General features: G+C 42.1%; 1 protein-coding gene across 2 annotated transcripts in view; it reads right to left on the bottom strand.

Moving 5' to 3' along the window:
- Window positions 1–1,222: 1,222 nt before the first annotated feature.
- INO80 (INO80 complex ATPase subunit) overlaps window positions 1,223–21,961 on the bottom strand; it is a 112,846-nt gene continuing 92,107 nt past the window's right edge. Inside the window, exons 29-36 of one of the 2 annotated variants that reach the window (XM_031453288.2) lie at window positions 17,752–17,824; window positions 11,111–11,269; window positions 10,376–10,478; window positions 9,410–9,498; window positions 6,265–6,420; window positions 5,802–5,961; window positions 4,958–5,173; window positions 1,223–2,810 (exon numbers count right to left, since the gene is read on the bottom strand). In XM_031453288.2, the coding sequence (XP_031309148.1) occupies window positions 2,593–2,810; window positions 4,958–5,173; window positions 5,802–5,961; window positions 6,265–6,420; window positions 9,410–9,498; window positions 10,376–10,478; window positions 11,111–11,269; window positions 17,752–17,824 (1,174 nt within the window). In that variant the 3' untranslated portion in view covers window positions 1,223–2,592. The remainder of the gene's footprint in view (window positions 2,811–4,957; window positions 5,174–5,801; window positions 5,962–6,264; window positions 6,421–9,409; window positions 9,499–10,375; window positions 10,479–11,110; window positions 11,270–17,751; window positions 17,825–21,961) is intronic. The other variant, XM_064485723.1, reaches the window with a different exon arrangement.

Genomic DNA, 21,961 nt, shown 5'->3' with positions numbered 1-21,961 from the left:
CATGCTTTTCAGGAGAAGGCACAAGCCTACCTACATCTGGATGAAGCCACTAGAGGAGATGCATTGTCAAGTCCCTGGAGAGGCAGCCACTGCTGACCTTGGCAGGGTTTACAGTCCTGCAGCTGGGGGCCAAGCTGAGTAATGAGAACTGGAGAGGACCCATCCTAGTGGGCTTGTTGACCAGAAGTCACAGTGATGACGACAATAGGGCATTGCTAATTGGGAAATTGACACTGGTTTGTTCCGTGTGAGGCCTTGGTCGAGTTTACCAGCAAGAAAAACAAGACCCGGCATACATGATAGTGCTGCTTAAGATCAACAAAATGAAGAAAAGGCTGATCCTCGTGACGGGGTGAGCAGCAGCTGCTCAGGAGCCAGCCTACCCTAATCAAGTGTATGCAGGGTGAGCCAAGGCTCAGAAGGCCACACAGCCAGCACACTGAGAACAGCACAAGCCCTGCTCAAAGGTGACGCAAGAGCATATCAGTGTTTTATTTAGCTCAATCAGAGAAACAGTGTCAGTCCAGGCTGGGAACTCACTCTTTTTCCAACTCATCAGAGAGCTAAGTTTTCAAAGCCTGGATGTCTTTGGAAGCCCTAGTAATGTGTTTCACTGTTTTCGTTCATGATTCTTACAAGTACAGCTAATTCTGAGAACAGAGTTTGTTTCACAGTTCCTTAGTATTTCTGCTGACTTAACTGATCGACTGTGGGTCCTGGAACTGCAAACAGGGCTGGTTTCTGGGATTTATATTCACATATTTGGACACAGTTTTAGAAACTGGGACCATAATGTTCCTCATAGCTGGGGATTTCATGTATTACACACTGCCAGGACAATCTCTCACCAGGGGTTTTTGGAGAAAGAATCCATCAGTGTTAAGATTACCACTATGTAACTGCCTAATGGTTGACCAGGTCAAGCTATCTACATTTAAGCCCTGGAGGCTAGGTCTGGAGTTATAAGAAGCCCACACCAGAGAGCCTTGGCCCTTGCCTGCCAGGCACTTGTTTAAGCCTCCTCTCTGATGGTTGGAGGCAAATTCCTCTGCCCGATTAACACCCACAAGGGCACTCCTTGTCCCGCTGACCATCTCTCCTCTCTGACCACAAGAACGATGACGATGTTGGGGCCCTGTTTCCTCTTCATCCTGCCACACTCCCCCAGGAGCCCTACAATGCCCCCAAGGAGAGGCAGCTGCAAAGACCACAGACATCCCAATTTACATAAAATTATCTCACTCCATTTTATTTAAGATTTTTTTCTCCAGTTAGTAAAAGAAAGATGTGTCTCTCTTTATACATATGTACAAGTTCAGTTATAAAAATAGACAGCACATTCAAAGAGAAAAAAGGCTTGGCATTTTTCTGATTCCCTCTAAACAGCATCTGTACACGGGAGTCTGGGTTTCAGCAGGGGAATCTTGATGATTTAAGTTAAATGACTCCCCTACCACCCCTACTCCCCCCAAAAAGAGTTTTAAAAATCAATCTATCTAAACTCAATTCCGCGATTTTCAGGTGTGCAAATTAGAGGCTGGCCTGCCCAGAAGCACCTGCTCCACCAGGGACATCAGGTCAGGGACAGGCAGAAACACCTCCCATGCAACCACCACCCCTTTGCCTCTCCTGGAGGGAAGCAAGCTCAGGCTGGTGGGGCCGGGCTAGGAGGGTGGGTGCTGAGCTTGCCCTCTCCATCCTCTCCACCTCACTCTGCTGTCCCTTCCTTTCTCAGTGCAATACAGACAGTGCATACAGCCAAGCAGGGGGCTGAAGGGCAAGGGTGGGGAGACTGTGCATTCAGGAAGGGCAAGGGGAGCCTGCAAGAGGGGCAGTGAGGATGTCCTGCTGATTGAGGTGGCTCCTGGTCTCTTTACTGGCTTCTGGGAGTCCCCGGGTGGGAGCTGCTGCTACTGTTGCTGGTGGGACCTGAAGGTTCTCTGGTACGAACCATGCAGGACAGGAGAGGAAATGCTGGGAAAACAACTGCCTCCAGGCGTGCTTCCTCTAGTCTTCTGCATCCTTACAGACCACTACCTGCCCTTGCATTCACTGCTCTCCTCAACGGTGACACTCTGGCAAATGGGGTTTGGAGACCCGGGGAGCTGCCTGACAACTGAGGACACGATGATTTCCTCTCTTTTCAGCCCCACAGGAAATCACAGCTCAAAAAGAAGTCTCCACCATGGAAGGCTCTTCACAGCACTTGTGGAGTCTTTGCAAGGGACATGGCCAGAGCTGAAGAGTGGAATGGGGATGGAGACTGTGCCTGAGCATCTAAAGGGGGTCTACGTCAGGCCCTTCCCCCATATGAGGTTTAAGACTTGCCTATAAGTTCATTCCAGAGGCTGTGGGGCTGATCCCTGTCCTTGGGTCTTTTTCCTACAGGCAATCCCAGAGCATTCCTCTTGAGACACAGGTGATTAAAGTGCTCACACCAACCACCTGCCTGTCTTTGCCTTGCTGCAACTGGTCATCGCTGCCCTCTGACTCGGGATGGAAGATGCTGCACTGGGCAAGCCATCCAAAGACCATTTGCAGGCCAGGACTCTAGCCCTGGGTTTGGTCGAAGGAAGCGGGAGGGTCAGATGGTTACCGTCCTCCAGGGGGGTTGGTGCCTTTGCCCTGTTTCCGAACCAGGGAGTCTGACGCTAGGCTGCTGGTCAAGTGGAGGCTCTTGGGAGTCCCAGGAACATTATTCCCTTTGCTCAAAGGGGAGCTCAAGGGAGAAGAGGCGCTTGAAGGTCCAAAGTCAGCAAGCCCAGCAGGCCGAACAAGGGACGTCTGCAGAGGACTGCTGGCGGAGATTCCTGTGGGGATGGAAAGAAAGGCAAGAATGTAAGCACCAGTCTTGGTTGAGCTGCCTCAGCACCTGACCTTGGTTATTGGAGGCTGGCCTGGAGTGAGGCTGTGAGGCTGTTTCTGCCACTCTTCTTAGCATATTTGCCTACTATGCCTGTCAACGGTTTTTTCAGTAAGAGGGATGTGTTTTTAAGAGAAAAATGATACCTATCCAGCCCTCTCCACACTACCTCATCTACAGGGAGTAAGGCATCACCTTGGCGCTCTAGGACAGAGTACACGTTACACAACCCGGAGAAGCCAAGGCCGTGGGATGAGCTGTAACTTATAGGCATGAATGTATTTTCTTATACATTCCTTCTTCCTTCTTGGGACACCACTTGTGATTAGCTGCTTCCTTCTTAATTTCAGAAGATGTCCTCTACTCCCCAGTCTGGCCAGAGGGCACAAGACTGCCCACTCCATCCTGTGTCTATACTCACACAGTTCTCCTTGTGTTGGATGTGGCCACACCTGCTCTCCAAGCCCTGCTACTTCAAGGACCCAGTTCAAATCTCCCATCTCTAGTAATGGCTTTCTGGGCAACAACTCTTTGTAACCTTCTTAAAAGAGAATGCTAAGTGCTTGGTAGGCAGACTAGTGTCTCCTCTCATCCACAAGGGAACTGCAGGTGACATATGAATCTGTCCTTTCCCTTGTTTTCCATTCCCAGTCACCAAACACTGTCAATTTTTCCTGTGACGCTCACCCCCTGTTGCCTCCTTCACCCCTCCTGCCCCCTCCTCAGGCCAGGTCTCCAGGGGAAAGCCTGAGGAGTGTCATGCTTTGCCCTATCGGTCAGTGAAATCCTGCCATGGCAGCCTTGACTACTGGCATGATTGTTTTCCAAGGATGTGATGAGCTAGCAAAAGGTTAGGAAACACTGGGCTGGGATATTATACTTCATATTTGTTGAATGAACAAATAAACAAAAGCCGATATTCCTGCAAGAGGAGAAAGGGGACGTCAACTGACAGCAGTAACTTTCTACTCAATAATGCTCTTACTTGCTGCAACAACCCTAAATCCTAAGCCCATGTTTTTGTTTGTTTGGTTGGTTTTTAAAAAATTGTATTTATCTATTTATTTGCAGGGGGAGGTAATTAGGTTTACTTATTTATTTATTTTTTGACGGAGGTACTAGGGATTGAACCCAGGACCTTGTGCACGCTAGGCATGCACTGTACCACTGAGCTATAGCCGCCCCCCTCCCAGCCCATGTTTTGAATCGGGAGAGAGGTCTGTGGTGAGTGCTGCTCTTCTCACTACCAGCGGATGTCCTACATTCCACCGCTACAATTATTCTCTACGTGTCATGGTCACAAAAGCCACCTCCCTTCTCAAACTTTCCAGGGCCCCTGATCATACACCCGATAAGCTCTTGCCCATCAGGTCTTTCCAACCCTGACTCTCACAGCTCCTCTTCAGCACAGCCTGACTGACCTGCTCAGTGACCCTCAACCTGCCCTGGTCACTGCCAACTCTCTGTCGCCAGTCCAAATCCTTCATCATCCTTCTCCTTCCTTCTGAATTAGTCTGACAACTTTGTCATCAGGTCCATGGTTCTTCCTTCTTCTGATCTACAACCACCGCCAAGGCCTTCCCTCTTTTTTCATTTAATACATGCATACTGCCTTGTACTGCTGTTAAACATATTCCGCACAGCTTCTCCTTCTTATTTACATTATACACCCAGGTGCGGGGTCCTTGTTATACTCCCACGCACACGGCAGATGTTTAACACCTAAGGTGATGGATCACAAAACTGGGTAAATGTTAATGCTAGCCTGGGCTATTCAAATTAAGTACTAAAATGTGGGTCTGGGAAAAAAAAAAAAGTGCTCAAAGCAGAAAAAATTCTGTTTAAAGTAGCATGGTCAAGAAATCCAGCTCTCTCTTTTCATAGTTACTGCCACTTTGAAGGCAGCGCTGTGCTAAGTCAAAGGTTAAGGGGAGAGTCAGGACCATTCAATGCAGAGGCAGAATCCAATGTGGGCTCTGGGAAGGAGCTTCTTGTCTAGGGGTGTCCTACCTGCTCTACCAGGCAGAACACTCAACAGACTCTCCAGACTGTCCCCGACCAGAATGGAGCCCACAGTTCCCTGGGCCTCCGCACCTTTAGACACATTGTACCCGTATGCAGCGTAGGCGGCTGCGGAAGCTGCCGCAGCCCCTGCTTTGGCTCCTGCCATTGCGGCAGCACTGCCCGCGGTGGACTTTCGGCTCCGGCCTTTCCCTGCTCCTTTGGCTGTGCTTCCTGAACCTTTGGGGCGGCCTCGGCTTCGGGCTGAGTGACCACGTCCTGCGGCTGGCATTTCCTGAATGGAAATTCCTGTGGGAACAAATGGGCCAAGAGGGGAAAAAGTCAGTCTTTTCATATGTTAACAGAATCTTGTCCTAGACAGGGAACAGGCTGGACAGGCTTTCAGGGTGTTTGTTTCAGGACTCCCAGGGAAGTCTATGTCCCTATTTAATGACTGGGCCACAGAATAACACAGAATTAGTAAGAATGGTAAACAGTAAAACAGCTGGACACCTCAAACAACAGAGTGGTTCCATTGGTCCAGAATTTCTTCTTTACACTAGTTCATTACTAAACGAATCCCAGGATCGTTCTACCTGTGATTCACCAGCACACACCAATGTTCTCCTGCCTGGGAGAATCAACTTTAACTCCTAACTTTTAAACCTAGAGCTCCTCAAGAAATAGTAGCAACACTGCGCCCCAAAGAACAAAGTAAGGAAAGGCCCAGAAAAGTTAACTTTCAGAAGTTTGAAATCTTTATGAAGTTCTTATTATTTTGCTTTCCCTAAGCCTTCTCTTTCTCCCGTTCACCTGAATGGGCTAATGAAAGAATGAGGCTGCAAATTCTTTTTGCTTTACTCCACTCTTCCTTAAAGAAAGTAGAAAACACCATTATCCTAGAAGCCATCGGGACCTCGTCAGAAGCATCCCTTACCATTCACGGTGTCTGAGACAGAGCCTGTTATGGAAGCGGGAGAATTGGTGGCTCGAGACTGAGGGGCTGAGGAGGCTGGGTCGTCCACAATGACCAGCATGTCGCTGCTGCTCTCATCAGGGGGAATGGAGCCGGTGTGCAGCTCACTGCTGATGGAGATCTAGAGGAGGAAGGGCCACAATCACTATTACTCCTAGTGTCCACAGCCCATGGCCCTTGTGTCTATGTGAGGACGGGCTTCTCAGCTCTCCATCATTTCCCTCTCCTGCCTGGCTTCGATCCTAAAAGTCAGACCCCCTGCTTTGGCTCCAAAGAAGCCAGCCTGTCCTCATTTGCTTTTCTCCTTATGGATTCCATGTGCAACTCCTTTCTACAAGGCAGGAGAATTCTAGGAAAAGCAAAGGCTACCAGGTCAGAACACAGTCCCCACTGCTGCAATGAAGGCATCCAAAAGGAGCCTCACCTCACTGAAAGGGCTGGGCATGGCCGAGTCCACGCTAATGAAGGAGTCGTCCCCGTCCGCAGAGAGGTTGGAGTTATCAGCCGAGGGAACAAATGGAATCACCAGGTTCACACCCTCCTTTCTCCTTTTCCCATCCAATTCATCTTCCTTTTTCTTCTGGGAACATACAAATCAAGAAATATGGAAAAAGCATGAGGATAGGCACCAAGGGAAAAGTAGAGTTGGAGAAGAAGGTGATGACAGAAACTTGACTCTTTGTAAACTTCTAGGTTTCATTTTATTCAATTAGCATATTATTAAGGAAGGAAAAACTCCTAAGGAAGGAAGAAAGGGATGGCTCAGTGAGAGTTTATGTATATTCTGCCACAATAAGGGAGAGTTGAAAGGTCAGTCACACTGAACCGAAGCTGTGCCAAGTCTACTCCTCATGGGGCAAGGTGCGTGGTCAGATTCTACCATGTCCAAGCTGCAGCACACTCATCAGGCACTGAATTGATGCAGTCCCACAAGGGGAGGGCCAGTTCTCCTAGTATATTTTCTGCACATCTGTTTTCACTTTGCCTTCTTTTTAAATACACATAAGGAGAATGAAGGTTCTTATCAATACACAAGGGATATTAAGATAGCTTTTGTCATTATTTCCTCAATTTAGATAAAAACGCTTAAGGACTGAGTGACTGAGCTACACTAAACAGTTCCAGAGCCAAGTTTAGTAGGGCTCTGTCACAGATTAGAGATGTAGAATCACAGAACATGCTTTGAAAATTCTGGGAATCACAACCAACCACTGCACCTAACTGCATTTGTATCTAGACCTATATTAGGGATAATATGGTATGCCTTTGTGTAGTTTATATTACCACTGGGTATTTATCTGAAACTTCTATGTTCAGATTAGGAATGGCACCTGCTGCAAACTCAGTAAGCTCTATAATGCCCTGTATGAGAAAACCTTTTCTTCTTTGCTATTGTTTCTGCACAGCAGTAATTTTTAATTCTAAATAACAGTAAGCAATAGGTTAGAAATTTGAGAGTGAAGTCATAAAAGAGAACCTGAGGACATGTGTAGAAAGAGCAGCCCAGTCTAGGAGGAATATGATTCTTCATTCCTGGGATTTGTCAACTTTGTAAATATAGTGAGTACCAGGGGTATCGTTCAGGCTAGAAATAGTCTTGCTTAGTAGAAGGTACAATTGAGGGTATGGATTTTACAATAAGAAGAGCTGTATATTTACTGGAAGATGAACATATAATATAGGCAGGCTCTTAGGCTGCTGACCAACAAGGCCCAATATGAGCTTGGATAAGGCGAAGAAGCCGACCCCCACTTAAAACAGAACCAGCTTTAACGTGTGACCAGACAATGTGCTTCAAGCAAACCAAACAGTCCAGGAAAATGAGGCATGGACAACTGTCGGACTTGAGGGCCCAGAGCTATGGTGATGCATAAAGCTTAGTACAACCCAAAGGTAAGCTAAACTCACCAGAAAAAATCTGGAGGGTAGTAAAATGGTTTCAAACTAACAGTCAGGGCGTAAGAAGTCTGGGAACCTAATCAGAACTAATGGGCTGATTACTGAAACAAGAAAAAGTCCTGAAGACCCCATTTCTGATTTACATGTGAATAAGGATCAGTGATAAAGATTACTGATATAACACTTTGGTACAAACAGTAAGACAGGGATGAATGTAGGGGAACTACATCCCACTGTGCAGTTAGCCTGGTGGCTTCAAGCAGGAAATGTCAGAAGGGAGGCAAAAACCAGCTCAAATCCTTGGCATGAAATGGAGAAAATGGAGGATCATGTTCCACTTAGACTGGGCTGCTATTTCTACCCATCCTCAGGTTCTCTTTTATGACTTCACTCTCAAATCTCTAACCCATTGCTTATTTAGACTGGCCAGCAATTTTTTTTCTCTTTTTAAAAAGTTTGTATACAATTTTTAAAGGTTACTTCCCATTTACAGTTATAAAATATTGGCTATAATCCCCATGTTGTACAATATATCCTTGAATCTATCTCACACCCAGTAGTTTGTACCTCCCACTCCCTCAACCCTCCCAACTGGTTCCCTATATCTGTAAGTCTACTTCTTTTTTGTTATATTCACTAGTTTGTTCTATCACTTTTATGTATGACATATAAGTGATATCATACAGTATTTGTCATTCTGTCTGACTTACTTCACTTAGTATAATGCCCTCCAAGTCCATCCATGTTGCTGCAAATGGCAAAATTTCATTCTTTTTTATGGCTGAGCAGTATTCCATTTTACACCCCACCCCCCAAGCCCCCCCATCCTTTATCCATTCATCAGCTGATGGACATTTAGGCTGCTTCCATATCTTGGTAATTGTAAGTAATGTTACTATGATACTGGGGTGCATGTATCTTCGAACTGGTATTCTTGTTTCCTTCAGATATATACCCAGGAGTAGAACTGCTGGGTCATATGGTAGTTCTATTTTTAGCTTTTTGAGAAATCTTCTATAGTGGCTGCAACAGTTTACACTACCACCAACAGTGTAAGAGGTTTCCCTTTTCTCCACATCCTCCCCAACATTTGTTATCTGTATTCCTTTTGACGCTAGCCATTGTGACAGATGGGAAGTGATATCTCATTGTGCTTCTGATTTGCGTTTCCCTGATGAACAGCGATGTTGAGCATCTTTTCATGTGCCTTTTGGGCATCTGCATTTCCTCTCTGGGAAAATGTCTGTTCAGTTCTTCTGCCCATTTTATTTTTCTAGTAGTTAGGTGACACTGAATGGTACACTAGCAGAATTATGGTGGAAGGTTTGGATCTAATGACCTCTTAGGCCCTTTCTAAGATTCTGCAAAATCTAATAATGTAACTAATATCCATCTTACTCACATTTAGCCTAAGCTTTTCAACAGTCCCAACAAATGGTTTCCAAAATTGCATGTGACTGCAGATAGGGTAAGTCTCAGAAGAGTACAGATCTACCAAGGCTGCATTTCTCCCTATAGAACATCAGTCAGCACAGATCTGCTGCATATCATAGAGATGGAGCAGGATACCAACCAGTAACCAGGACAAGCAATTTTCTCTGAAGTACCTTTTCTGTAAGTACCACCCTGTCCCTCACCAGTCCCTATTGGCCACCCCAAGCTTGAGATACCTTCTCTGCATACTTTTCCCTCTTGCGCTTGCGTTCTTTAACTCGGTTGGTTTCCTCCTGCTGCCGTTTCTCTTCTTGCCGGAGTCTCACTATCAAGAAAAAAAAAAAAAAAAGATCTGATGAAGTACCTGTGGCAAACATAATCCTCATTCTCTGAAATTAAGGTGGCCGTATTCTCTGACATTTATGTTTCAAGGTATGACTTCTATCCATCTAAGGCAGATGACTGGTGGTTTTCTAACTTAGAGAAGGAACAGAGTTCCTTGAATTCTTAACAGTTTTGGGATTCAACCCATGATTTCACTTTCATTATTACGAGTCTTTCCTTGCCTTCGTTCTTTTTCCTTTTCTTTTCAGCATTTTAACCTCTCTCTGCATTGCACAGATCAAGTATGGTTGTAGAGTCCCAAAAGGTTTTTAGAAGGTGGTGGGAAATGTGAGCACCATAAGAAAGGAGCTTCATCACATTCTCTGATGTGATGCTATGACGTCCTCAAAGGTTCACAAGGTAAGTTAGAAACCCACTGTTCTCAAAAGCCAGGAATGCTGGGAGAAGTCTGTATGTTACATACAGCAGTGTGCTTTTCCAAAATCGCCATAAAAAATTTCTCTGGACAGAACAGAGTAAATTAATTACTGCTGAGGAGTCTAGGGATATAGCTTTCCTGGTACACATTTATTTCAAGTCATATTACTCTAAAAGGACATGTGAATTTTGCCTTCTACTCCATAACACATCCTTGTTTTATTTGTGTGTGTGTGTGTGTGTGTGTGTGTGTGTGTGTTTTCAGTGGAGGTACTAGGGATTGAACCCAGGACTTCATGCATGCTAAGCATGTGCTCTACCACTGAGCTATACCCTCCCCACCTTTAATTTTTTTTGCTTTGGTTTTAATATAAAATATTAACATAGAAACATCTTTTTTAGAGAGGAGAGAGCATTAAAAAAAGGTCTAGAGTACGTACATTTCTTTTCCAACTCTTCATCATCTAGAAGAAGACTAACCACCTCTTTGGGTTTCAAGGTATCTGGTTTGAAGTTCCCACCAGAAATCACCATCCGCTGAATCTATACAAAGCAGATCAAAACATCACTACCAGGCATCCATTTTCTTATGGCAAATATCCAGAAAGCAAGAAACATCTTTTTCAATCTGCTCTTCTGGTGAAGCCTCTGGATTTCTATTTCTTCTCCATTCACATGACTGGCTCATCCAGATCATTTGTCCAACAAAAAGGACAATAAGACCTTCTTTGGTTGGGACTGTCAATCGATAGCTATAAGATCCAGTAATACTGAATCAAGAAGGAAAAGAGCCAAAAACAATCATTTCTTTAGAAACTAGCAAATATGGCACACAACTCAGAGGCTGATTACACTGGAAGTACTAGGGTGAGATCTCAAATATCATTCTTTCTTCCCATGAATAGGCAACTATGTCAAACATGAGGACCATGACTGGGGTCCTCTTCTCATGAACAACAAACGGCTGAATGTAGGTTGTAGACAGCACTCTGGTAGAAAAGGAGCAAGGAATGGCCAGGGCAATACAGACTGCTATTGTACAGGTCCTGATTTTATTTTCTATTCAGAAGAAATTTTAGAGTCTTTCTGACAAACTAAAGGCAAGGGAGTCTTAGTCAGTCAGTGTGGTTGGATTTTTCTCTACCAGTATAGCACTTCCTTTGCCTTCTGCTTACCTCACTCTTCTCTTTGGCTCGCTGCAGAATGCGTTCTTCAATGGTGCCTTTACAGATGAGCCGGTACACGGTAACCTGCTTTGTCTGCCCCAAGCGGTGGGCCCTGTCCATGGCCTGCTGGTCCACAGTGGGGTTCCAATCACTATCATAAAAAATCACCTGCACAGGCAGGACAAGAATACAGCAACGACTGAGGCAATCTCAGGGGAAGACCAGAAATTCTGAGACCAACTCAGCCACTCATCTGTTGCAACAGTTTAATGCCAGACTTTGGTCTATGATTTAAAGATGAGCAGATATCCACTCATAAAACCAAGCCATTCCTTCACTTGCTGTAGGCGAAAGGGACATACTCTGGACATTTTTCAGGGTTTTCATTTAATAAGAGAGCGTGGCAATAATATTAGTAGTTAACACTTAGGGCTCACTATTTGCCAGTCATTGTACTAGATGCTGTATGTGTATTAACTCCCTTAAATTCCACTACCACTATGATTTAGGTATTATTAAAGACCTCCATTTTATAGATGAGGAAACAGAGGCAGAGAGGAATTAGAGACTTTATCCAAGATTACACAGCCTAAGTAAGCAGTGGGCCTGGGATGTGAGGAATATGAAAGCCTTCCTTTTAACCCTAGGCCTACCTTGGTAAGAGACAGGCATAGCTTTCCTAGCATTCTCAGGTTCCCAACAGCAGGATCATTTCCTGTCCCTTGAATTCCAGGCAAGAAATGTTTAAAGGGTTCTCTGGAAGCTACTTCTAGTTTGCTAAACAACAAACACAAATAGCAACAAAATGTACTCCCCTGTCCCCTGCCCCACAAGTGAACCTAAAACCAATAGACTCCTAGGGCCTCAGCCTTGAGGCTATTATCAATACAGTGGACCTTCTAAAAGAAAGCCAGTTCAAAATGACCCTCATCTCTCATGTGTCCTCTCCGACATTCAACCAAGTCACCAAATCCAGCCAGTGCATCTTCAGAAGCAAACTTATCCTTTCTCCAGTCCCAGTGTCATCTCCTGGGCCAGGCCCTTAACAGCTACATCTGGCTCACTATTGCTTCTAGACCAGTGAGCTTCCAAGATTTATCTCTTTCTTCTTCAGTCTACTTTGGGTACCACTGGTGACCACTCCAACTCTCTGCTTATTATACTGCAACACACCAAGTCCAAACTCCTCTCAATAATCAGGCCTTGCTATACTAAGCCAACTTCATTTTCATTCTTTCCTAACATAAACACAACTTCTCCCTTTTGTCAGATAGGTCTCTTTGGTGTTCTTTACTTATATTACATTTGTTTGCATCACTTCTAGCTCAAGCTGACTTTCTGACTTGGAATTCCTCAACTCTTCTCTATTGGTTAAGGTGCAGTTTAAGCTTCACCACTTTCAGGAAGACCTCCCTGACTTCTCTTGCCTGTAACAATGTCTCTTTTTCCTATTCCTCATGAATTCCTATTAGAAATAATAACAGCTGCAATCTGTTAAGCACTTCCAACAGATGTGTATACGTATTTCACTAATCTTCATAAAAACCTTATGTATTTCCTTCATCTTATAAATTAGGAAGAGACTGTCCTGAGTTCACAGTCTTAACAGTCTCCCTCCACCACCTGCACTATTGGCAAAACGTTGCACTGCCTACCCTGGTCCAAGTTCCCACTTAATCACTATCTTAATGGGTGTCCAATTATTTCATGTATATTACATATTTAAAAAGATCTTCCTATCTAGTCCTACACGAGGACAGACACCACCCACCAGTGCAAAGTAGAATTCAACAAATACTAATTGATTGGTACTAGAATCTCTTAGGGGCGATCACAACTGGACAGAGCCTAGAAATGTAAACTGAAGAGTGATGCATCTCTCTTGAAAATGTTCCTCCAGATGCTTTCCCCAATGCTTAACACTATCCCTAAGTAATTTACTTGTTTTCTCATTTTAAAATGGAAGCAATTCTTCTGCCATTTTCTACAGATTTCACTTTGAGTGAAGATGGATAAAAGACATCAGCATTTTCAATGTTCCTGCCTCTAATAAGGACCCTCACTTGTTCTTTGTTATGATGCTCCTTTTGTCTTGCCTGTAATAGGAGGTATATTCCCTCAATTTTTAGTATAGGTTAGAATCTTGGAGGAAAAAGTTTCAAACTGCCTGCCAAAGAAAAAAAAAATCATTACGAAAGCTTATTGTTAATCCATAGTGCCCACAGATCTAGGATGTGGAAGTACACAATGCCTGTCACTTGCAGGAGTATAGCAAATCTGACCACGTGACATTTTGGAGCTTCCACAGGATATGCAAAATTCTAGGATATCCAGTTTATATTTTCAGGGAGAACAAACGAAGGAAAGACAGAGTTAATGAAAATGAGAGCTCCAGTTGTACTGGGGAGTGGGCATTATTTGCTCAACATACCTAACATGACTATCTATGTGGACAATGAGAATTGATGTCTCACTCAAAAAACAGTGTCTTTAATAGTCCAAGCCTGAGGCAATGGTTCAGCATAAATTCATAATGGGGAATCCTATATTATGAATCATTTCATAGGTGCTTCCTCCATATTTATATTTTTTTTCCTGGAAGTCTCAGTGACAACCAAAGCTGATTCAACTTGGGTTCTTTTGAGATCATAAACAGTTAAGAAGATTAAAACCTAAGGAGATAGGCTTGCAATTTAACATTAAGGTACCCACCCCCATTTAGTGCCTATATATCATTCAAATGAATTAAAAGAGGTGAGGAACTGGGGAGAGAAAATAAAATGAGATTCTACTTAGAAAAATACCCAGGGAAAAAGAATACGAAGTATGTATAAACTAATAAAGACAAGAACAAGAGTAAGAGACCTAAAAACCAAGTTAGATGTATGGTTATTATCTAATGTGACAATAAAATGAACACAATCAACCATGACATGAACTTGCAGAGAGGAGTTCAGGGGTAGACAACACCCATGAGAGTGGCACAGAGATGACACCTGTATTTGGTAATCAAATTTATGGAGCTCAATGAGACATTCTACAGAAAAACAAATAATTAAAGAACTGCAACAACTGACTTAACTAGGAAAGATTAAAGCCAGAGAATTCACAAAGCGTGGCTCAACAATGACTAAAGGAAAATATATTAGTAGTCAGTACCTTTATGGAGTTGTAAACACCAAGCTGGACAGGCACTGGGGAGGGATGAGGGGAAGAAAGCAAAGAAGGTGACAGTTGAGATGGGGTGGAGGCACCTGGCTATACAGGTCAATAAGGGATTTCAGGGGATGACGAAGTGAAATGGAAAACAGGAAAATTTTGAGAGAACAACTGGAAAAAGTTGCACCAACACTTGGAGGGTGGAACTTTCTCCTCTAAGAGAATGGGTGGAAGTTCAGTCCCCTGGGAGGGCTGAAAGCTGTACCATGTTGTCTCATGGGATATAGGACTTCTCACATTGCTATGAAGGGACAAAAGTGCCTCAATCTCTCTCTAAACATAAACATTTAAAACAGATCTGACAGAAACAAACCAACAGTGCAGTTCATAACAATCCCTCACTAAACAGTGTCAAATGCAAAGAGATCCCTACTTCAGGAAGAATACACAAAGAACAACAAAGGCAGTAAGGGGCAGCTGCCATTAATCACATGTTAAAATCATGTTTTACTAACAGAGTGAGCCAGACAGAGTCCCACTGTTTACAAATACATGTTTATATATGCATTCTCAATCATAAAACATTAAGTTTTTCCTAACGTTTTAGGCTGACTAACCTCTTCCTTATTCATAAATGGTTCTGGGGATCTTCCAAAGCTAAATCTCAGGACAAAGGAAAAATGCCAAGCAAGCAGTTAAACTTATTGTTTCTCTTATAATACATGCACACAGAGTATAACTTGACTTCATACAAAGCATAATCTAGGAACTCATTTCAATCCTGTGGTCTCATTTTTTTCTGAGGAGTATTCCAGGAGGTTTTAATTTACAAGTGAGTCCCTAAGCCGTACCCTCGAAATTAAATGTAAATTATTTTGGAATTGGGAACTCAGAATATTTAGAGCCTCTCTCTAGGCCTCAGGATATAAAGGGAATTCCCACTTCTACTCCTCTAGCTCTGGGGTTAGGGGTCTACTTTGGTCCTTTGTGGCTACCAGGAGCTCCCTAGGCAAACTATGTGAACTCTAAAAACAAGATGCAGATCTTCTCCCTTAAACCTGCTTATTTTTTGGCCATTCAAATGAACAACTATGGGAACCATTCCTTAGGAAACCACAGACTAAACCTGAGATAGGCAGGCTGAGAAGAAGGGAAAGACATTTTAATCATATGAAATATTGCTAGACCTCCTCTCATCTAGCCTCTGGCCTTAAATGTTATCTATGACCTGATGATTCCAAAATACATCTTCAGCCCTAATCTTTCTCCTAAACTTCAGACCCTACTGCCTGGGTGACACTGCTACTGAGAGTCTGCTAAGATTCTTACCACCTCCACTGCTTTAATCATTGTCCAAGTCACCATCATCTTGTGTCTAAATCCTAATTGAACTTCTTGCTTCTACTTTTTCCCTATAGTCTTCCCCACCCTACCCACCTGAAGCCAGAAGGACACATTTAAAACTCAAGCCAAAACATGCTCTTCCTCTCTTCAAATTCTTCCAGTAGCCTCCCACCCCAGAATCCTAACCATGGCCTACAAAGCCCTACATGATATGCTTCAGCCACACTCATCTCACACCACTTTCCTCTCATTCATTCTGATCTACCTACAAAAGGCTTGCTTTATTGCTTGATTATGCCAACTATGTTCTCACCTCAGGGCTTTGCACTTATCTCCTCTGCCTGGAATGCTCTTCTTTTCTGCCAGATATATAATTGGCTTGTTTGTCTCACTTTTGTCAGATCTTGGCTCAAATGTCACCTTATCAGAGAAGCCTTACACTAGCCCATATAAAACAGCAACCCCTCATCGCGAATAAGGTTTTGAAAAACAATCAGAAGTTTACCAGGTGGAAGAAGAGATGTGCCCAGGAGAATGATCTATGCTGAGGGAGTTGTTTATGTAACATTGTCCTGGAAACTACAAGTCAATCATTATTTCTGGAGCATAAATTCTGGAAGGAGAAGTAGTCTGGCAATTAGACTGGAAAGGGAGATAAAGGCCACTAAATGAAGGGCCTTGTATGTATAAAGGATCTTATACTTTATCTTGGACACGATGGAGACTTCCTGAAAAGTTTTAAGCAAGGAAGTAGGACGATTAATAAAGAAAGTTATAAACAAACTAACAGAGAAAGTATGGGGCTAGGGGCTGAGACTGGCGTCTAAAAGATCAGCTAGGAGGAAGTGATAAATCCTATACTCACATTAAGAGTATGACTAACTGGGACAGTATGGAATGCTTGAACAATAGAGAAAGCAGAGTACCAAGGGGCAAAGAGAAAGCCAAGTTTCTGCTGATATGACATCAAGTGAGCTACCACATCAGAGAACCTACCTACCACCACCAACAGCTGTCCCTTAAGATGACTGAGGCTTATGATGTGCACATTAGATACAGCATCTACCCAGCTGTGCTTACAGCAATCCTCAGGCCCTGGAACCCTGTCCCAACCTAATTAACTGTGACAAGGTTTAGATGCTGAGGAAGGTTCAGCTAAGTCCTATGGTCGACGACTTGGTGATATTACAGAATCTGTTTTTCATTCCTGAAGGCAGGCAGTTCTACAGTGTAGCAGTTAACAAAGAGAACAGACACAGCCTAGAAGTTGAGGCTGGGAAACTTGGGATCTAGTTCCAGCTCTACTATTGTGAGCTTATTCAAGCCTCTTTACCCCTGCATTTCATTCATTTCTCCACGACCCTCCAGGGTTTGCATCCCCCTCATATTTGTGGGGATTTTGATGCTCTGTATTTCACAGAGGCATCACAATGACCACATTAAATGACCTTTTTAGGGTTATGTCTTCTACAAAACAATTTCCTACTTATGCATTTTTATGTCTCTAGGTTACTGAAATTGTTATTAAATATATTTGAATCCTGGGGATAATTCTGAGGTTCAAAAGGAATACCCTTCTCTTCTCCCTTTCAGATGCTGAAGTATTCCTCCAAGGAGACGATGTATGAAAGGATACATAATTTGATGGAATGTCTTTTTATTTTATTTTTTAAATTACCAATTGTAATGCCCTCCAACCACCTTTTGAAGTTAGGGATACAAAAATATGAGCTTTTCCTATGATGGAATAATGTATAAGAGTAATAAAACAATCCTTTTTGATTTGTTCAGTTACAGCTTCTGAAACAAACAAATCTAGTTGGTTGAACTGACTAATTTTTCCCAGACTGTGTATTCACTGACATATTCCAAATGTTTAGAACAGTATCAGACACACAGTAGGCATTTACTAAATATGTACTGAATGACTGTGTAAGAAACTTATTCCAAGAGAATGGAGAGATAAGTCCCAATAGAAAGCTAAAATGTCCCAGTTCCAGGCAAACTGCAACCATTATTTCTTAACTTAACAAGAGGCAAAGAAATGAAAAGTCTGTGACACAAAATAAAGGGCAATACCAACTGAACGATATATTTATAATAGAAAAACTGCACTCCCAGTGTGTTTTTGTGCTCTGGTTACTTACTGTGTCTGCAGCAGTCAGATTGATACCCAGTCCTCCAGCTCGTGTACTTAGCAGGAACACAAAGATGTCATTTCTGCAGAAGAAGGAGGGATATTTTAGAGGGAAAAACTGAGAAAGAAAAATGGCATATGGCAAAAGAGAGGGATCTCTGAATACAGAACAGTGTCTAGGCCTAGAAAAGTTTTGGTGGTTACTCAGACTTGACCCATGTTTCTTTGACACACTGTACAAAGGTGCTCTGTTGCTAAAATCAAACCATGGTAATCATCTTCCAATTTGCAGATATATTTTTGCTGCCCACTAATACTGACTGATATGCAATATAAACATTTGGCAAATATCACATAGAAATTCGCTATGGAAGCAGAGACCTCTGTCTATGTAACAGTCATATTGTTAGCAAGTTAAATCATTCCTAGTTCATACAGAGGGCAAGTCAGTCAGTATTTCCTGATGTTTCCCCCAAGAATCATGACTTCAAATAATTTGGGAACCAATGATTATAATTCCAAACCACTCAATTTCTTATGAAGAAAGTTAGTCCCATAAAAATGACCTGAGGTCAGGATTAAGGCTCAGGTTATGACTCTGACTTCCATGTATTAAGTTGAATTTAGGATCAATCCATGAAGATAGGATGGAACTAAAGTTCTTTTTGATGAAGGCCAAAATAGCCCTTAACAGAAACAATAAAATACAATTTTCTGTTTCCCTCTACATCCTACATGCTTTTAAAGAAATCTAGAATTACAAATAAACCAGTAGGTGCCATTGTCACTCATTTTGGCAGCAAATATTTACTGAATATCTTCTAGGTACAAGGCCCATGCTAGATCACAAAGAGCAGGCTTTGACTACAAGATCTATCTCTGTACACACATACAATTAGGGGCTCAGTTTGAACCCAGTTCTTCTGGATAAAATTAACATATTTTAAGATTATCTTGCATTTTCATGTTCCTGCCATCTGAGGTTGTTTTCCAGAACATTTCTAAGGGAAAGGGATTGCATTACACTGGTTAGCAAACTTTACAGTCCTCTAAATCAAGCTGCTAATCCTTTTTCTTCATGACTATAATGAAGAATAAAAATGGAAATTCATTTACGTCGGTGTTACTCAAATTACACGTCACATCTATCATTGGTCATGAAATGAGTTTGGTGAGTCAACACCACATTAAATAAATAAATTAAACAAGGAAATGGAATTGATTAGAAAATACAGTAACACATCAAAGGTCATAAGGATAAGTACTGTTTTATGATTTCAGATACAGTATATATGTACTAAATCCCATAGTAAAATGAATTTTATTGTGTGGGTCCTATTTTAAAAAAGAAGAAAAAAGAAGCACATTGACATCAGGATGCTCTCAACTCTTAATGCTGTTCTTCCTTGGTAAAGTCACCTGCTGAAGGTCTGTTTCCTGCAATTTAAAATGAGGATGCTCTGAATATAGTTGAAGTGACTAACTGATGACATATCAATGGCAAACATGAATACCAGTGAAGGAACTATTTTGAAGTAAGAATTCTAGTTAATCACTAAGTTGGGTAGGTCCTAGTAGAAATCTGTCCATTATTTGCATTCAATTAAACACAGCCTTCCTAGAGGCAGGCATGGGTAAGTAACATCATGTTTGGAGGCCTCTTGTAGGGCATAATTCCAAATGTTCTGTACTCTCATGAAAGTTCTACTAGTTTATCCCTGAATTTTATCATAAAGTTTAATATTTCATAATTTTATATACACGATGTCATCTTTTATGGTTAAATCATAAAAGGCAAACCAGAAAGTTAAAAGGCAACTGCCAGTTGACAAACACATTTTCCCACAGATACAGGATAATGTAAATGGAAATTTTGATACCTCATATCCCAAAGGAGAATATTTAGTAATAAGGGTTAAAAAAAAAAAATTGGTGGAACTTTCCAGGGCCTTAATAATTTCTACAGAGTAATTCTTCCACTCTGGCCTTAAAAAGATTGCTCAATCCATGCATCTCTCTCTCCTACTTTGGCAGGTAGAGAGGCAGGGGTCAGAGGCTTCTCTTTGATCTCTACGTAAGAGCTGATGGAGTCATCCAATGGCTGGGACTTTTTCTTGGGGTGGAGATGGGGGAACAGGGATGGGACAGGGAGGGAGACAGAAGGCAAATGGGATCTACAATAAAAGAAAGAGTAGAGGCAGAAAGATGGGTTATGTCCATAGTCTGGACAGCCAGAGAGATAAGTCCCCAGACATGGTAATCACTCACAAACAGGTACTATATACAAAAAAATACCAGAGAAAGGAATCTATGTAAAAATAAATTAGTAGCAAAACTTAGAAATACAATAGTGGAAAATGTATTTTTTTGAAATATTAACTATGTATTGAGAAGATGCTTTTTAATGATGAGGTAGGTGGTACAAGCAGCAATGTTTGGTTGCATTCAATATAATTTTATCATACTGTCATGGAAAAAAATAAGGATTATGGGAACCTTGGGTTGTTAAAATCGAAGAAATTAGTGTCCATCCTGGATCACACACTGTTCAGTTACAAACAAAAACATCTAAATCAAACTGCTGAGAAGTTCCTTTCTACTTAATAAATCTAGTATGGATATAACATGAATTAATGTTTTGGGGGCTAAAAGGAAACAGAATACCAGAAGGCAACACGATGGTTTGGGTGCCCTCTAGGGGGCTGAAAAGGAATTTCAATTCACGGTTTCTGCTGGAACAAGCCTTAGAGAACAGGCTTCAGGGTGGTCTGGGAAGGAGCCTATGAAGTCATGTAACAAGGACATGCCTAGGTCTCACTCTTGTTCTTTAGTTAATAGCCTCTGAGGCCACTCTGCACCCAAATACCCAAACAGTGCTGGGCACAAAGCCAACTGCAGGAAAGACTTGCTGAATGACTGAAAAAGCCAGAATGAAAGAAGACATTGGAGCTTTATACTTCCCACCAGGAAAGAAAAATTCACACTACATTTACTTTTTCTCATGTTTTTCAAAGGGTCACCCTGAATGGACAGATAATCGGGGGGATCCACTTGGTAAATGTCATGGGGTAGGAGGAAGGGAAGCAAAGGCCAAGGCACCGAAGAGCAAAGACCTTGTGAATGGCTTCTAGGATCACGCACTGATCACATGTTCTGAATGTTGTCCAGTCAGGACATCCTGGCCAAACAGTCTTTAGTCTCAGTCAGACTCTTTCCTGGAAGGATCCCTCATAAATAAATCTTGTATGAAGGGAATGTAAATGGCTTTTTATAGGAGTTCTTGTTTACTCTAGCTGACCTTTGAGCCACAAGGCTTTCCAGTTGAAACCACAATTTTTTCTTTTGATGTCTTTTCATTAATAATAACGAAAACATTTGGCAAGGCATGCTTTTTTATTTTAGAAAACACCTGTCTTTTTCTCTATATTGGGTTACTGCAGCCACTCAGATTTGTAAGTTAAGAATTTTTTCCCACTTGGAGGGGTCTGCCTGACAAGATTCTGATCAGCATAGGCATAGTTCAGATTCTATACATGAGGAGATTATTTTTCCTACCCATAATCCTAACTAATCATTTAGCTCATAATGCAGGCAGGGAAGGAGAGTTTAGTCCATTTTTTCATTTTGCCTAATGTTAGATGCAGGTGTTTAAGTGATGGTTACTCAAATACTGATTTTAAATAAAACTCATTGCTCCCTAAGTAATTCTCAGTTGTAGGGTTTGGAAGCTCAGGTAAGGTATCCCAGGAAAGCTGTGCAGAATAAGGTATTTATTAAGTAGATCTTGTTCAGTTTAATGGTAAAAATACCCTTCTTTAAGAGCTAGGCTTTTCAAAACTAATGTGTGCTACTGGGATTGCCCAAATAACTGCTTCACGAGTTACATAAGAGATTTTAGAAGTAATAAATTAGGTACATCTACTGATTTTTTCCACTCAAACACACTAAGCACTGGATCTCACAGTCCATTTTTCTGGGAATTGGTTTAGCTAGATGAAAAGCTGTAGTTCTTAATCAGCAGAAAAAGCAATCTGACAACATGCACAGTCTTAAATGTTAATACTCTTTCAGTAATTTCTCTTGCTTGAATCCATACTAAGAAAATAATCTAAAATGATGACAGATCTTTATAAACAAAGATATTCAGTCAACATTTTAACAACAGAAAAGTGGTATAGTATACTCAGTGTAATGGAATATTTGGTCATTAAAATAATGAT

This window comes from Camelus dromedarius, chromosome 5 (assembly GCF_036321535.1).
Source record: "Camelus dromedarius isolate mCamDro1 chromosome 5, mCamDro1.pat, whole genome shotgun sequence".
Lineage (NCBI taxonomy): Eukaryota > Metazoa > Chordata > Mammalia > Artiodactyla > Camelidae > Camelus > Camelus dromedarius.
This window is presented reverse-complemented; position numbering and strand designations above follow the sequence as displayed.